Genomic DNA, 16,717 nt, shown 5'->3' with positions numbered 1-16,717 from the left:
CTGTGACATACATTTAAGCAGAAAACTCAATAGATGATAAAGAATCAGGTGCAACAATGCCTAGACCACCAAATCTAGTTGGAAGGGCAAAGAGTGAACGTTGAAGAGCACCAGGAGGGTCAAGGGCAGTCAAGGCTGGAATAAACTTTGTCAATAAGGCTTTCTCGAGTGACTGGAAACTAGAAGATGTATCAGGGACTGTACGTGTTACATACAGCCAACGGCGAAATAGTCCATGAGTAAAACATGTATAAGCAGCATGAGGTTGGGAGATAGTGATGGAGGAGAGTGTATTAACTTCAGAAACCCACTGGCTAATCTTATCAAACGTAAATCTTTCCACATACTCAGAGGTGCCAACTGGGGCACCAAGGTGAGGCCTGCCATCAGATGTAACATTTACAGCTGTGTCATGAAACAATTCCTTACCAGCAGAGCAAAACTGAGTCTTAGTAACAAGCCATGTCTTCTTTGCATTAGGGAAGTAACCAAAGCTAGGGCCCAGTGAGGAAACTTGGTCCCACCACATACGAAGAGCAGAAATTTTACCACAGGCAGCAGCATCATCTGCATACCACACCTGAGTGACAGGTACAGTGAGTTTCTGAATTAAAGGTACAGTGGCTAGAACATAAAATGGCATTGCAAGTGGGTCACCTTGAGTTGTCCCTTCCTCAGAGTAGAGAACATCACCATCAACAAAGAGGCAAGCAGGGTGTCGGTAAGTATTTATTAGAATGGTGGAAAATGATGGACAGAGACGCTGGATGTTGTACAAAGCCACGGCTCTATTAAGAGAGTTGAAAGCATTAGTAGCGTCAATTAGTAGCATACCCTCAGTATCATCATCATTAAAAGCTTCCCTCATAGCATGAACAGCGGCTTCCCCTCCTGATGGTTGTCCTGCACACAGTTGCAAAGAGCCCGCAGCAAACTGAACATCTTCACCAATCACACACAAAACAGCTTCACCCAATGTATTCAATGCTTTTTACTGTAACTTTAGGCTTGTGCGAGTATGTCCCCTTTTCGCAGATCCGGTCACATATGTACAATTACAATAATAAACTATAAAAATATATACAATTACAATAAGTTACTTAACTGTATACATAGAAGGGGCTAATTTTTACTTAAATTCTTCAACACAGTCAGTCTCAATAATCTCATCATCTAATCTATTCCGTTCTGGTACAGTTCTTGGGAGGAAGGAATATTTATATACATCAATTCTTGGTTGGTAAGGTACTAGTTTAAAGTTGTGTGAGTGTCGAGTCCATAATACAGTAGATTTAAATGGGAGGTAACAGTTCGGTATAATTAATAAATCATGTAGTACACTGTTAAAAATAAGGAGTAACTGTTACTCCCCTAGGGGAGTTCCCAGTGTAGGGAGGATTTAACACCCCTATATTTTTGTGGAGAGTAACTAACACCCTGCAAAGGAGTAACAGGAACCCTTTGAAAAATCTTTTGTAGGGAGTTTTAGTTACTCTAGGAGAGTTCACATAAGCATGCAAGGTGTTTCCTTTACTCCATGAAATTCTACAAATGACTCCGTATAAAATCTCAAATGATGTTAAAGACATACAGCAAAACTGTAACAAAATGTTTACAATATCCAGCTTTAATATATTGGAAAGTCACTCAAGAGATCAGTAGCAAGGCTTCATTTCATCATCAGCAAACGACACTTCACTGGAGTTACTGCCTGTCACATGACATGTTATCAGTTGTAGTAAATAGCAGTATAGTAAAGAAATATTCAACAATCACACACTTGTTACCTGTATGGCTAAAGGTACATCACACGCAGTTGCCAACAAAGTTGTAAAAACAATTCTGCCAGACCAGCAGCATTGGTAGTGTAAACTAAAATAACCACAGTTGCTATCATGCAAAACAGCAAATTTTTGCTACCTGGAGTTCATCATTTTGTTTGTCTACTTGTTCACTGATTTCTTGTGGCACCTGTAATATATGTTTACAAATTGATGCACAGTCATTGTATGTTAGCACACTTACTGGATGTTGTTTAAATTCTATGTTCTCAGTGACATTGAGACATCTGTGCTAAAAAAGTAAATATGTGCTTACGTAACTATAAACATTATCTCCTTACAGGTCTTGGAAAGTTGATGAAGTCAAAGACACACAATGTACATTGTATCATAAAGATTCTTGTTAACTGCAGACGATATATCTTACTAGTTAATTCCAGTGAATCTGCATGTAATTATGTAAAGACACTGACAATGATACAGGCTACTTACCTTACCAGCAATATCATTGTGTCCGGCTGCTAACGTCAACTGAAAGCAGACGGACATGATATGTACGCCATGTTTAAGCTAGGTGGCTTTCCTCTCCTCCCTCAAGTCTTCAACTTCTTACACACTGAATACTAGTAGCTAGCGGTGAGTGGGCTGAATACTGTACGTACTAGTCAGTGATACGGCTGAGTCCGCCGAATTTTATTCTCTTTCCCTGAGTCTTGAACTATTTCTGCTGTGTCACGATAAGGCGCCTAAACCCTCACGAGCAGTGGTGACTTCCGTTGGAGCCAGTTTAATAAACCCGGCGTGTCACACGAGACGACTCAGATATGAGCTCAAACGTGCCTGAAGAAAGAATGAACGAGATAGTGAATGTCCAGTAATTATTCACGAACAAGTAAACACTTTAGTATCACCTTTTAAGCACTACAATTCCTCGGAGAAACAAACCGCTTTCAACTACTCAACACGGTTCTGTTGTTAAAGAAGCCGTTTCTATGGTAATACTCTTCACTCTAAATAATTCGCTTGTAATAGAAATGGTATTTAATAATTATACATACGTATTTCAAAATATTCTTGAGTAACAATTCGTCCTCCTGCTTTCGTACTGTCTGTTTCCTTCACTATGTCTTGGTTAGTCTATAAAATAAAACATGAGTCAGTAAATGGCTGCCATTGAAAAGGAAACCTAAATAATTACTTTCCTTTTTACATTGAGTGGCTAGAATTGAACTGGCTAGTTAATGGAGAAAATATCATAGTGAGACAGCTATAAGTGGCTCATCATTCAGTTCAGCTATGTGGCCTCAGTAGCTAGCTAGCTATATATATATATATATATATATATATATATACTGGCCCAATGAGTTCACCTTAGTTACTAGCTAGCTGGTAATGGGAACTCTTCAGTTTGGTGCTTTCACTTACTTGGAGTTCTCTTTACCCTTAGTGGGTTACTGTTACTCTCCTAGTAATGAAAAAACGAGCAGCTCTATGTTGGACCATCTCTATACTTGATTTATGTTGGTTTGGTGATATGGATCCCATATTGGGGAACAATACTCTAAAATAGGCAAGACAAATTGTTTATATGCTAGCTCACGTAGATGGTTAGGACAATGCTGAAGATTTCGTCACAAAAAACCAACAGCTCTGTTTGCCTTATTGCAGATGTAATCTATAATGTGGTTTCCATGAAAGTATGTGATGTAACTTTACTCCAAGATACAAATGTTGTTCTGTAACTGCCAGTGAGGTGCCATTCAGTACATACGAAAATAAACTTTTGTTATGGTGATTAGAAATTTGAATTATCTTATATACATTTGCTGATGTTAAAAGCCATTTGCCATTTATCTGCCCACTTTGACAGTATTGTCAAGTCTTGTTGGAGTGTTTGATGGTCTGTTGAACTGTGAATAACTTTGTATATTAAGCAATCATCTGCAAAGAGTTTCATTTGGCTACTAATACCCGCAGTTATATCATTTATGTATAGTAAGAGCAAGGTAGGACCCAAAACTGAGCCTTGTGGTACTCCCGATGTGACTTTACAATGATTAGAAAAGGAACCATCTACGACAACTTGTTGGTAGCGATTGCTCAAGAAAGACTCTAGCCATTGTAAAATCTTACCTCTTATGCCATAGAATTCAATTTTGCTTAGCAGTCTTTTATGTGGAACTTTATCAAATGCTTTGGACAGGTCTAGTATACCAACATCTACTTGGAGTTTATTATTCAATGCTTTTGCAAAGTCATCAGTAACAGTAAGCAGCTGCGATTCACAGGAATGCCTGATGATGGGGCTATGTAAATAATCTGGCTCATCACTACAAGGCCATAGCAAGGGGTCCACTGCTCCGGTTTTGGCTGGATTACCTTTCAGCCACTCTGAATTTTGCAGGAGATTGAGATACTCTAATAGAGCAGTCAATGCAATAAAACTAATAGAGCATTCAATACAATAACTGTAATGGAGTAGTCAATTATAGGTTTCAGTTACCAATCTTACAGTCAGAATTGCTTCCAAATTCCACATCAGAGGATTAAATTGTGACCTATGAGGAAAACCAAACTACTGTATAGTACATGTACAGTGTAGTGCAAGTATATTATGGTTTTGTATAGTGATGTGTGCTTGTTACAGTGGACGGTTTTGTTCACATCCTAATACAGTGGTTCCACTATTATCCAAACTCATTGGCCCTTGCTCATGAGTGTATGTTAACATACGGGGGTGTACATGTACTATTGTTCTCTACAGTACTTGGATGATACCCTACACTGTAATGTAAAAGATGACAATTCTGTGTAAGTTGTGGGAGCTATGTTGTTGAGGTTTCCTGGACAAGGTGGTTAAAAAAGGAACACTATTATACAGATGGTCAGGCTGTTGTGTGTTTGAGTATTCTACTTGCATACTACCCCTGTTTCCAAGATTACTGTGTGAAGAATTCTTGATCCTGATCCTGATCAGATAAGAAGTCTTGATTCTGATCAGGTAAGATAGTTGATAGAAATGGTATTGTGTATTTTTTCATCATATTTTAGGTTCAGCTGTCCTTTGTAATGTGGAGAATGACTGGAATGGAAAGGTGTGTGCGCGTGCGTGTGTGTGCACTAAAATCATGCTTTAGAGTGTGATGTTATACTGCTTAAATGAATTATAAGTCATGTTGTACAAAGGGATGGAAGACTGCTCATGTATTTATATTCAGTGTTTAGTGCTAAATGACTACATTCAAGAGAGAAAAATGCTTGGGTGGAGTGCATGTATCTTATTCCAACAAGCACTCAAAATTTTGGCTACCAAATGATGTGTGTGCAAGTCACTTCTGTGTGTGTGTGACTGTTGGCATGTGAAAGTATCCAAACAATTAGAGCCTGTAGCTTTGTATTAGTTGGTGTGTAATAAATATTATCTAATCCAAAACAGCCAAGCTGTAAAAAAACAGTGCGGCCCTCAAAAAGGCTATGGTGAAAAAAGATGTGAAATCCAAGGTGGCGGCCAAGAAATGGCTGTGATGGTAGGTTAATGGTAAAAATTTTAATAACGACAATTCAGGTGAATTTTTGTGCTGCTTGGTCTTGGCAAAAAATTCACCTAAATTGCTGTTATTAAAATTTTTACCATTAACCTACCATCACAGCCATTTCTTAGCCGCCACCTTGGATTTCACATCTTTTTTCACCATAGCCTTTTTGAGGGCCGCACTGTTTTTTTACAGCTTGGCTGTTTTGGATTAGATTTCATTTCTTTTTGTATTTGTATACCACAAACTTTGGGACTTTTTTTAACCTGTCTTTTTTTTCTTTACCACAGGAAGAAGAAAAGATGAAGCAGATGTTTAAATATTTCTGATTTTATCAGTAAATGTACAAATTATATATATAATACATATATTTATTACAGAACTCTCCATGGTGGTTTCTTTGTAACTGAACACTCTACAAGGTGACTTCTTCTTGATGCCCTCTCTACAGGGTGAATTGTTAGTAGCTGAATAATCTACAAGGTAACTTCTTCTAGCTGATCTCTCTACAGGGTGATTTGTTTGTAGCTGAACTCTCTACAAAGTAACTTCTTCTAACTAATCTTTCTACAGGGCAATTTGTTTGTGGCTGAATTTTCTACAGGGTGATTTCTTTGAAGCTGAACTCTCTACAAGGTAACTTCTTCTAGCTGATCTTTCTACAGGGAGATTTGTTTGTAGCTGAACTCTCTACAGGTGATTTGTTTGCAGCTGAACTCTCTACATGATGGTTCTTTGTAGCTGAACTCTCTACAAGGTGACTTCTTCTAGCTGATCTTTCTACTGGGAGATTTGTTTGCAGGCTAAATTGCAGCTGAACTCTCTACATGATTGTTTCTTTGTAACTGAACTCTTTACAAGGTGACTTCTTCTAGCTGATATTTCTAGAGGGTGATTTGTTTGTAGCTGAATTCTCTACAAGGAAACTTCTTCTCTCTACAGGGAGATTTGTTTGTAGCTGAACTCTCTACAAGTGATTTGTTTGCAGCTGAACTCTCTACATGATGGTTTCTTGGTAGCTGAACTCTCTACAAGGTAATTTCTTTTAGCTGATGTCTCTACAAGGTCACTAGTTTGTAGCTGAACTCTCTACATTATGATTTCTTTGTAACTGAACTCTCTACAAGGTGACTCCTTCTAGCTGATTTTTCTATCGGGTGATTTGTTTGTAGCTGAACTCTCTACAAAGAAACTTCTTCTAGCTGATCTCTCTACAGGGAGATTTGTTTGTAGCTGAACTCTCTACAGGTGATTTGTTTGCAGCTGAACTCTCTACATGATGGTTTCTTTGCAGCTGAACTCTCTACAAGATAACTTTTTCTAGCTGATCTCTCTATAGGGAGATTTGTTTGTAGCTGAACTCTCTACAGGTTATTTGTTTGCAGCTGAATTCTCTACATGATGGTTTCTTTGTAACTGAACTCTCCACAAAGTAACTTCTTCTAGCTGATCTTTCTACAGGATGATTTGTTTGTAGCTGAACTCTCTACAGGTGATTTGTTTGCAGCTGAACTCTCTACATGATGGTTTCTTTGTAGCAGAACTCTCTACAAGGTAATTGATGTCTGTACAAGGTCTCTAGTTTGTAGTTGAACTCTCTATATATGGTGGTTTCTTTGTAACTGAACTCTCTACAAGGTGACTTCTTCTAACTGATCTCTCTACAAGGAAACTTCTTCTAACTGATCTCTCTACAGGGTGATTTGTTTGTAGCTGAACTCTCTACAGGTGATTTGTTTGCAGCTGAACTCTCTACATGATGGTTTCTTTGTAGCAGAACTCTCTACAAGGTAACTTCTTCTAGCTGATCTCTCTACAGGGTGATTTGTTTGTAGCAGAATTCTGTACAGGTGATTTGTTTGCAGCTGAGCTCTTTACAGAATGGTTTCTATGTAGCTGAACTCTTTACAAGGTAATTTCTCCTAGCTGATCTCTCTACAGGGAGATTTGTTTGTAGCTGAATTCTCTACATGTGATTTGTTTGCAGCTGAACTCTCCACATGATGGTTTCTTTATAGCTGAACTCTCTACAAGGTAACTTCTTCTAGCTGATCTCTCTAGAGGGTGATTTGTTTGTAGCTGAACTATCAACAAGGTAACTTCTTCTAGCTGATCTCTCTACAGGGTGATTTGTTTGTAGCTGAATTCTGTACAGGTGATTTGTTTGCAGCTGAGCTCTTTACAGAATGGTTTCTATGTAGCTGAACTCTTTACAAGGTAACTTCTTCTAGCTGATGTCTCTACAGGGTCACTAGTTTGTAAATGAATTCTCTGCATGGTGGTTTCTTTGTAACTGAACTTTCTACGAGGTAACTTCTTCTAGCTGATCTTTCTATAGGGTGACTTGTTTGTAGTGGAATTCTGTACAGGTGATTTATTTTGCAGCTGAGCTCTTTACAGAATGGTTTCTTTGTAGCTGAACTCTTTTCAAGGTAACTTCTTCTAGCTGATGTCTCTACAGGGTCACTAGTTTGTAAACGAATTCTCTACATGGTGGTTTCTTTGTAACTGAACTCTCTACAAGGAAACTTCTCCTAGCTGATCTCTCTACAGGGAGATTTCTTTGTAGTTGAACTCTCTACAGGTGATTCGTTTGCAGCTGAACTCTCTACATGGTAGTTTCTTTGTAGCTGAACTCTCTACAAGTTAACTTCTTCTAGCTGATCTCTCTATAGGGTGATTTGTTTGTAGCTGAACTCTCTACATTGTGGTTTCTTTGTAGCTGAACTCTACAAGGTGATTTCTTCTAGCTGAATTATCTCTTTCTATAGTTGCATGAATTCCCTAAAAGGTAACTTCTTCTAGCTGATCTCTCTACAGGGTGAATTGTATGTGGCTGATCTCTCTACAGGGTGACTTGTTTGTAGCTGATCTCTATACAGGTTACTTGTTTCTAGCTGATCTCTTGAATTTTCTTCGGGTGACTGCTCTATTAGGATGACTGCTCTATTAGGATGACTGCTTTATTAGGATGACTGCTCTATTAGGATGACTGCTCTATTAGAGTATCTCGATCTCGCACTTACTACACCAAGTTGGATTTTGTGTTATAACTCCGTGGCTTTAAGTCTGATTCTTCTACACCATTGAAGAACCTTTCTAAGATGATAACTCCATCTGTACAGCGGTTTTCAAAGCATTACCCCAAGCGGTTTACCTGGTAGACGTGACAAGCAGTCGTTTTTTATTAGCTAATCTCGATTGCGTAATTGTTACACACTGTTGGTTTTTTCGTTGTATCTTCCTGGTTTTTAGCTCGATTTCTTTCAAACCACAAAAGGTTTTAGGTTCAATAGTTAACCTATTCACCCACCGATTTTCAGCTTCTTCCCATACGCGGTTTACCCTGTAGGCGTGACAACATATTGGTGATATTTTTCGTGAATAATCGTTCATAACTCTTTGCCTGTTTATCGTATTCCAGCCAATGTTGGTGCAGAGATGCGCCTTTATACCCCCCTTCTGTGTGCCAAATTTCAAGGCGATCGGATATGGCGTTCGCGTTTTATAGCAGTTTTTGTAAGTGTGCGAAAAGAGGAAGAAAAATAAGAAGAAAAAAACGAAGAAACTACTGTAAGCCAAATTTTGAAGTCGCATATCTCGGGAACGCTTGAAGCGATTTCATTCAAATTTGGAATGTGGAGTGCTGAAGGTGGAGGGAGTGTCCACAGCAAAACTCGTCTTGTTTCATCAAGGCAGCACAGAGCTACGGAGGTGCGAAAATTGCGTTTTCTTTCTTCCTGTCAATATACTCACGGGTGTTACGCGACGGATTCTTGGGCCGCACGACACACTACCGTGTGTCTTGATGTGGAAAATGCACTGTAGGATGTGTTATTGAGTTGAGTGTGTAGCGCATACCAATTACCCACATCTCACTTTTGGTTGAAGTGGAGCTTAGGGTGCCCACGTCTTCACCTGCAAGACATAGTATGGGTTATTTGCCACAAAAGGAATTGCCAACACCTGAGGAGTGCACAGGTGTCTCTCTGGGTAGGCAAAACTGTGCTATAGCCAAAGACTTTTGTGTGTGATTTTGTGAATACAGTCTTTATCTGTGTACACTGGTACATTTTTATGTACATGTTGTGTGCCAATAGTAAGTGTACTAAAATGTTATGTATTCATTTTTTTGCAGTGCCAGAATTATCAGTTTGTGTCAACAATGAACTACATGGAACCTGTGCCTCTCAACCATGTCAACAAGAATTTTGTAACTGTTAAAATAATTGATTTCTGTATGTTTATCATTATCCATTAATCATCACGTGCATGTTTACCAGTATGGGGTACATGAATAGGTGCATTTCTAACGGTAGATACTGTAATGTTGTCTTAAGAAACTAGCTAGCAGCATTATACACGCATGGGCATGGTGGGTGATGCGATTTTAGGAGCTTGAAAACGTCTTGCATTAACAAATAAATGGTTACAGCAAAAAGACGATTTTCTTTCTGCAGTTCAACAGTATAAAGCATGCTAAACTCACTGTCGTACTAGTTGTACGAAGAGTAAATGCCATAAAATTCCATGACACTGAACGGCGACGTGTACACGGCAGTAACTCGAATGGGACTCACTATAAACATAAAGTGCCAACAAACTGTGCAAACATCACAGATAAATACAGAAGATGCTCATGTGAGGTTCATACTTCCTCCATATCATACTTTGGGGTTTGGTACGAAAATGGCTTTCATACCAATGGTATAAAAGGCATTTAGTGTGATCAATGGCGGATCCAGCATGGGGCATTTGGGGCAAATATCCTTCCCCCCCCCAACCTTGTGGAAGAGCCATGCCGCTCAGCGCCATACAGCCATGCTTCTGATTAAAATAGCTACTAAACTTTGTGTCGGACCAAGATCAGTTTATTAACTCATAAAAATGTCCACATTTTACTAGCATAAATTACAAATTCACCTGAAACCAAGCAAACCAGCTCAAACTAGCTGTAAAATTTCCACCCAGCACCGTCTTGTGTACTAAGCGCCTCTAGAATTAATTATCGAATTGCTATTAAAAAGATATTCAGAGCCTTTAAAATAGCTTTCAAGACTTCACAACCATCCAAAAAGGCCAGAATGGCAAAAATCTACTGTGAGACACTACTAAGAGGTGATTATTTGCTGCTTCAAAATGCAGCAACTAACAAGAGAATCTGGCTCTCCCCAACCACCTACAACTTAGCCTGTCTGTGCCCCTCCCTATGGGGTGCCGTTTGTACCAAAATTGTACAAAATTGCCTTATTTATAAACTATAACCGTACTTTATAAATCAATACACTACTTTATAAATCATGAACATATACTTTATAAATCATATGCATGATTTATAAACCATATACCTGATTTATAAATCATTGACATACTTTATAAACTATAACATTGATTTATATAAATTATACATGTGATTTGTAAACTATAACACTTATTTGTAAAGTATAAACACTGATTTATAAATTATAATATTAATTTATATATCAATACACTACTTTATAAATTATGTGTATAGTTTATAAATCATACACATGATTTATAAATCAATAAAATCATACACATGATTTATAAATCAATAACATACTTTATGAACCATACATGCATAATTTATAAATCATCATTATGATTTATAAATTGCACATGTCAGATTAATAAATCATAAGTATATTTTACAGACCATCATAACGAGTGACTTAGTTTGGTTATTGTTGTATTTTATAAATCATTGTCATGCTTTATAAATTTAACACATGCTTTACAAATCACATGTACAATTTACTTTTGTAAACTACTACTATGATATATAAATCAATAGTGTAATTTAGTAGCCATATGTTGTTGTTTAGTATCGATGGTTAGAATTCATATCAATATTGCTTAGATGTGCATCAAATGGAAAGCATTTGTGGCATGTGATCCAGCACAGGATTCAGCACACTTAGTACAAGCTTTGGCAGCTGTTGTGAGCACTTGCACTAATGAGAGCAACCCGGCAAAGTGGAGTATATCACCATTACCAATGCCCCTGCCAGTGGTCCCACCAACTATGCCACTGTTGTCACCAATTATGCCACTGTTGTCACTGATTGGTTTGAGCCCAAATCCTACACCGTGTAAGAGTAGCCAGCAAGAGTGGCATAATTAGTGGAATTACTGGCAGGGGAGTTACCCATGATGATGACAGGGGCATTGGTAATGGTGTTACTCCACTTTGCTGGGGTTGCTCTCATTAGTGCAAGTGTTCACAACAGCTGCCAAAGCTTGTACTAAGTTTGCTGAATGCTGTGCTGGATCATATGCCACAAATGCTTTCCATTTGATGCACATCTAAGCAATATTGATATGAATTACAACTATCGATACTAAACAACAACATATGTGACCGGATTTGCGAAAAGGTACCTTTTCCACACATTTTACATACCAGCAAACAAAATGTCATAACTGTTTACTTCTTATACTGATTAAGTTGCTCTTTGCATCAAAACGCAGCCAGATACTGTAGCTACACTCATGGAAAATTTCAGATGATTACATGATATGATTAAAATGTTATAAAGCTGTAAAGTTCAAAAAATGGGTCAAATTTTGTGTGTGAAAAAGGTACCTTTTCGCAAATCCGGTCACATATGGCTACTAAATTACACTATTGATTTATATATCATAGTATTAGTTTACAAAAGTAAATTGTACATGTGATTTGTAAAGTATGTGTTAAATTTATAAAGCATGACAATGATTTATAAAATACAACAATAACCAAACTAAGTCACTCGTGATGATGGTTTGTAAAATATACTTATGATTCATTAATCTGACATGTGCAATTTATAAATCATAATGATGATTTATAAATTATGCATGTATGGTTCATAAAGTATGTTATTGATTTATAAATCATGTGTATGATTTATAAACTATACACATGATTAGGCTTAAGTCTATTATGCTCCAAAATCTTCCTATTATTCTTTCTGGCACTTCGTTTTTTATTCACCTATTATGCTCAAATTTATTCCTAAGTCTACCTATTATTCTCAAATTATTCCCAAATATGTGTGCCAAATTAGTATTTTTGTTAGAGTTTTTAAACAAGTGACTGCTCTATTAGAATTATGGACTCGAAGTTGACTGCTCTATTACAGTAAGTGACCGTTCTATTAGAGTATCTCGATTGTTTTCACCGTTTTTATGCTTGCAGTGTTTTGGTAGTAACTATAAAAGATTTTTACACTGCACCACAACAAAACCTTATAATTTTGTACCAATTATTCTTAGATTTCATCCGATTATTCCGGAATATTCCCCAATGCTTTTCAGTACCTATTATTCCCGAAATTATGCCGGCATAATAGACGCATGCGTACACATGATTTATAAACTATACACATGATTTATAAAGTAGTATATTGATATATAAATTAATATTATGATTTATAAATCAGTGTTTATACTTTACAAATAAGTGTTATAGTTTACAAATCACATGTATAATTTATATAAATCAATGTTATAGTTTATAAAGTATGTCAATGATTTATAAATCAGATATATGGTTTATAAATCAGGTATATGGTTTATAAATCATGCATATGATTTATAAAGTATATGTTCATGATTTATAAAGTAGTGTATTGATTATAAAGTATGGTTATAGTTTATAAATAAGGCATTTTTGTACAATTTTGGTACAAACGGCACCCCATACCTCCCCTTGCCAGTTCCTGGATCCACCCCTGGTGATAATCATACATTATGGTGTGAATTTCACACTTCCGAATTTACTGTGTAGGAGAAACTGATGGTTGCAGTTCCCATGGTTACCATTCATCTTCACATGATTGATTTCTGCTGGATTAGCAAGACTTGAAACCCTGGAACAATAATTGTAATTGATGATATTTCAAAATGTACATTTCTAATTGTAACAGTATTTAAATGGATATAGATTATACCACAATAACGGTGTGCAATACATACATTGGGTAAAATGGTCAGTAATACACACAGAGAATGGTGTCCTCATTTTTTTTTTGTTTTTTTAAAATGTTATTTAAACAGGGAGACAGCATCAGCAAAAGCTGTTTTTCAGCTGTGCTCTGAACAAGCATACAAAACAATATAGGTACATATATTCACACAATTAACTTAATATGACTTAAATAAGCTAGCTTAAAGCTATTTAATGAGTTCATCTCGGTGATTGAGGTAGGCAGGCTGTTCCATATAGTTGTGCCATGATAATATAGACATCGTTTGCCATAGTTTAATCGCACAGCAGGTACATACAAACGATGGACATTGCGCCCTACATGACCTGTGACAGATAAAGCAGACCTGAATATGGAAAGTAAGTAGGAGGGTGATAGCCTTTTTAAGATCTTGTATACTTGTATGGCAGTATGAAATCTGCGACGTTCAACTAAAGTAAGATTAAACGCAGATAATCTGACAGAGTCATATGATGAAAACCGTGAATGAATTTTTTCCAGTCTCTTAAGATGGCCAACATTAGTAGGTACCCATACAACATCACAATAGTCAATTATAGGTAAAACATGGGCCTGATATAATAATTTCATCACAGTATGAGTGAGTGGCTTAAGGCGATTAATTGAATATAATTTGCCACGAACCCTCCGTAAAACATACTCCACATGTTGGTGCCAAGTTAAATGTTGGTCAATGTAAACTCCTAAATATCGCACAGTAGAAACCTGTTGTAGTGGTAAACTGTCAAGTGATATAGGTGTAGGATTTTCCCAGAAATATGCTGTCGGGTCCCAATGAGCATAGATGAGGACTTTGGAACACTCAGTTTCAACTTGTTGGCAACCAACCATATAAAAAGTTGTGTAACAGCACGCTGTAGAATGCACTCCAATTGTCTGAAGTCACTATGACAATAATGCAGCTCTGTATCATTCGGTGCGAGGAAGCATATCATACACACTTTGGTGTGATATGCAGCCAATTGTTTTAACAGTGCTGGTGAACCGTATAATAGCTCGCTCAGTATAGTGTGTTTACAGCATTCTTCTGGCAGTGGAGAGAAGCCATGGTTGCTGTGGAAGAGAATTGCATCTTTGGCAGTGCTTTAGAGGCTAGGAGGGTGATTAATAAGCATGAAAGGCGCCGAGACTGAGCTGAAAGAAGCCGTTCTTTATAAAGAATCTCGAGAAAATTTCTTGTGTTAAACATTCGTTTCTTGGCATCCCTGACAGGAGTGATCATTCTAGTGTGTAGTGGTTCAATGTCAAAGGACTGGGATGGGTAAGGCTGTTCAACATTTCCACGTAAGGGGGCACTAGCTAGCTACGTTTGTTATATTGCAGCTGTTCAGTGCAACAATCTTGTTGGCCTTCTCTGCACCATCTCTAGTTTGTAAATATTTTGTTCATGGTATTGGACACCAGTCTGTATATAGGAATGGGATGAACACATGTATTATAACAGCATTTAACTGCTAAAAACCAGACATTTGTTATGTTACATTGTAAAAGACCCCTTACTGTATCTGCCTTTGCAGTGATCATGCTGATACCTGTATGCTGTGCCCATTTTAGGTTGCTGTCCAGCTATAACAACACCCAGATACAGCACTTAGTATGGCTTACTAGGTGTTGGATAGGCTTGGGTTATCAGAACTAACATGAAAGTAAGGCAAGAGTAGTTATGACTGCTGAAGTATGCCCACAAATGCAAATCTCAATAAGCCAGATTTTACTGAGTGCCACTCATGTTCTATTCTTGATAGCTATGCTGTGATGGTATGACTAGACACTTTGTCTTATTGGACAATTTACAGATAAAATAGTAGTTGTTACTCCATGGCAAGCGGTGTACACAAACAAACAGAGTTGTGTGAAGATCTTCTGCACACCTTTGTACAGACTCACGTGTCATGATCACCTACAAAATTAGAGTAGTAGAATAGATAGCAGAAATCTATATACATTTTTATTTTTATTGTTAACAACAGATGGATCAGTCCACGTATTTGTGTCATTTTTAAGATTTGTTGTTTTTGTTATAGAAAAACAGCTATATTCTTAATCACCACTGAGACTCACAAGTGGATCACCCAAAATTATAATTTTCACAAAGTTCTTGCATTTAGTGCATGATAATTTTACATGTGTGGTTTTGTAAGTTTTTACATTTGTATACATCTGAGGGGCAGAGAAAATTAGTACAGTGATCCATCTACTATCCAAACCCAGAGTATGTTCAGATAATTGAAATGAAATTGAAGCTCATTTATTTCTGTACAGAACTGTTCAATTAGTCTAATAGAATGCACACTTACTGTAATAAAGCTATCATTTCTACAGTTCAGATATGGCCGTATAAAGGAAGGACCACTGTAATAAGTCATCAAACATAAAGACAACTTTAACACATTCAGTCTCATCACCTCAGCAGTAATACCTAAAAGTATAGTATTCATTGCAAGACCTGTAAAAGACATCTCCCAGGGTCTTCCTTTCAGCAATCCCAATTGCAATACGTTAGGGTCCGCAACGTGAAAAATGTGACCGGGCCTGCGAAAACAGGGCATGTGGGCACAAACTATACCCCATCACTCTACAGGTCATATCTCAGTACTGGAATAGTATATTTGCGTTCTGTAACTTTCATCATGATGCCAGGTAAATGCTTACTAAGAGCTGAAAATTGTAATGCCATAGCATAATGGTACAAAAAGGTATGAGTGATGAAAGTGTGAAAAAGTAGGCAAAAATCATGTGCCCACATGCCCTATTATCGCAGGCCCAGTCACAAATGAAGTTGCAAGAAACAAATCCCCGACTATCGTAGTATGTTACCCTTAGTGCCCCATTACTAATACCACCCTTGGTTTGGAACTGCGTTCCCTTGTTGGAGAGACACGCAGATTTTAATATCTCACGTGATTGATCTTTATTTCGTGCGCTCTAAAGAAGACGTCGAGAGCTCCCAGATTCTGAGTGTGATTTCAAGCATTGTTGGCCTCCCAAACCATGCATAGAAGTGAGTAAAAATTTGCCAGTGTTTTCCACAAAGGCTGACTTTCTGTTGATGGGTCGAGAAAATTTTTCGTTCGAGGCGCTCTATCAGCCAAGAGAAGAGAAGCCAATCCTATCACATAAGATGGTAATGAAGTTGGATGTATAAGTATTCTACACATTAAGTTTGAAAGAGCTGCGACCTTTCTAACCATCTGGCTGGCAGAGATGAAATTTTCAGTGCAATGATCTTCGATGATTTTGGTGGGTTGCCTCCTTCCTACTGTTACAAACGGTCTTCCTAGGAGCTTTAAATCAAGGGAAGAACCAGAAGAACATCTGAGGTTTCTAAGAAGTGGTCAAATCCTTGACTTTTAAAGTTAAAAGGTCATTGGAAACTACTACTCTAATAGAA

General features: G+C 37.5%; 1 protein-coding gene and 1 long non-coding RNA gene across 3 annotated transcripts; one reads left to right on the top strand and one right to left on the bottom strand.

Annotated features, from left to right (window-relative positions):
* Positions 1-1,558: 1,558 nt before the first annotated feature.
* On the bottom strand, positions 1,559-2,857 carry LOC136246616 (uncharacterized). Of its 2 annotated transcripts, none has more exons than XR_010696672.1 (8): positions 2,840-2,857; positions 2,693-2,791; positions 2,274-2,621; positions 2,123-2,226; positions 2,026-2,073; positions 1,921-1,971; positions 1,788-1,872; positions 1,559-1,711 (listed from the first exon to the last, which is right to left on the bottom strand). XR_010696672.1 is itself a non-coding variant. In XM_066038138.1 (8 exons), exons 3-7 carry the CDS (start codon positions 2,328-2,330, stop codon positions 1,807-1,809), a joined length of 321 nt encoding a protein of 106 aa, XP_065894210.1. In that variant the 5' UTR covers positions 2,331-2,621; positions 2,693-2,791; positions 2,840-2,857; the 3' UTR covers positions 1,559-1,711; positions 1,788-1,806. The 2 variants fall into 2 exon arrangements, 1 of the variants encoding a protein (XP_065894210.1); XM_066038138.1 differs by having other exon boundaries at positions 2,279-2,621.
* Positions 2,858-4,826: 1,969 nt separating this feature from the next.
* LOC136243272 (uncharacterized) lies at positions 4,827-9,581 on the top strand. The gene is made up of 2 exons (XR_010694818.1): positions 4,827-4,876; positions 9,453-9,581. It is a non-coding gene; the product is annotated as an uncharacterized lncRNA (long non-coding RNA).
* The last annotated feature ends 7,136 nt before the right edge of the window (positions 9,582-16,717 follow it).

The sequence above is a fragment of the Dysidea avara genome, chromosome 2 (genome assembly GCF_963678975.1).
Source record: "Dysidea avara chromosome 2, odDysAvar1.4, whole genome shotgun sequence".
Lineage (NCBI taxonomy): Eukaryota > Metazoa > Porifera > Demospongiae > Dictyoceratida > Dysideidae > Dysidea > Dysidea avara.
The sequence above is the reverse complement of the archived record's forward strand: the minus strand, read 5'-3'. Positions and strand labels throughout refer to the sequence as shown.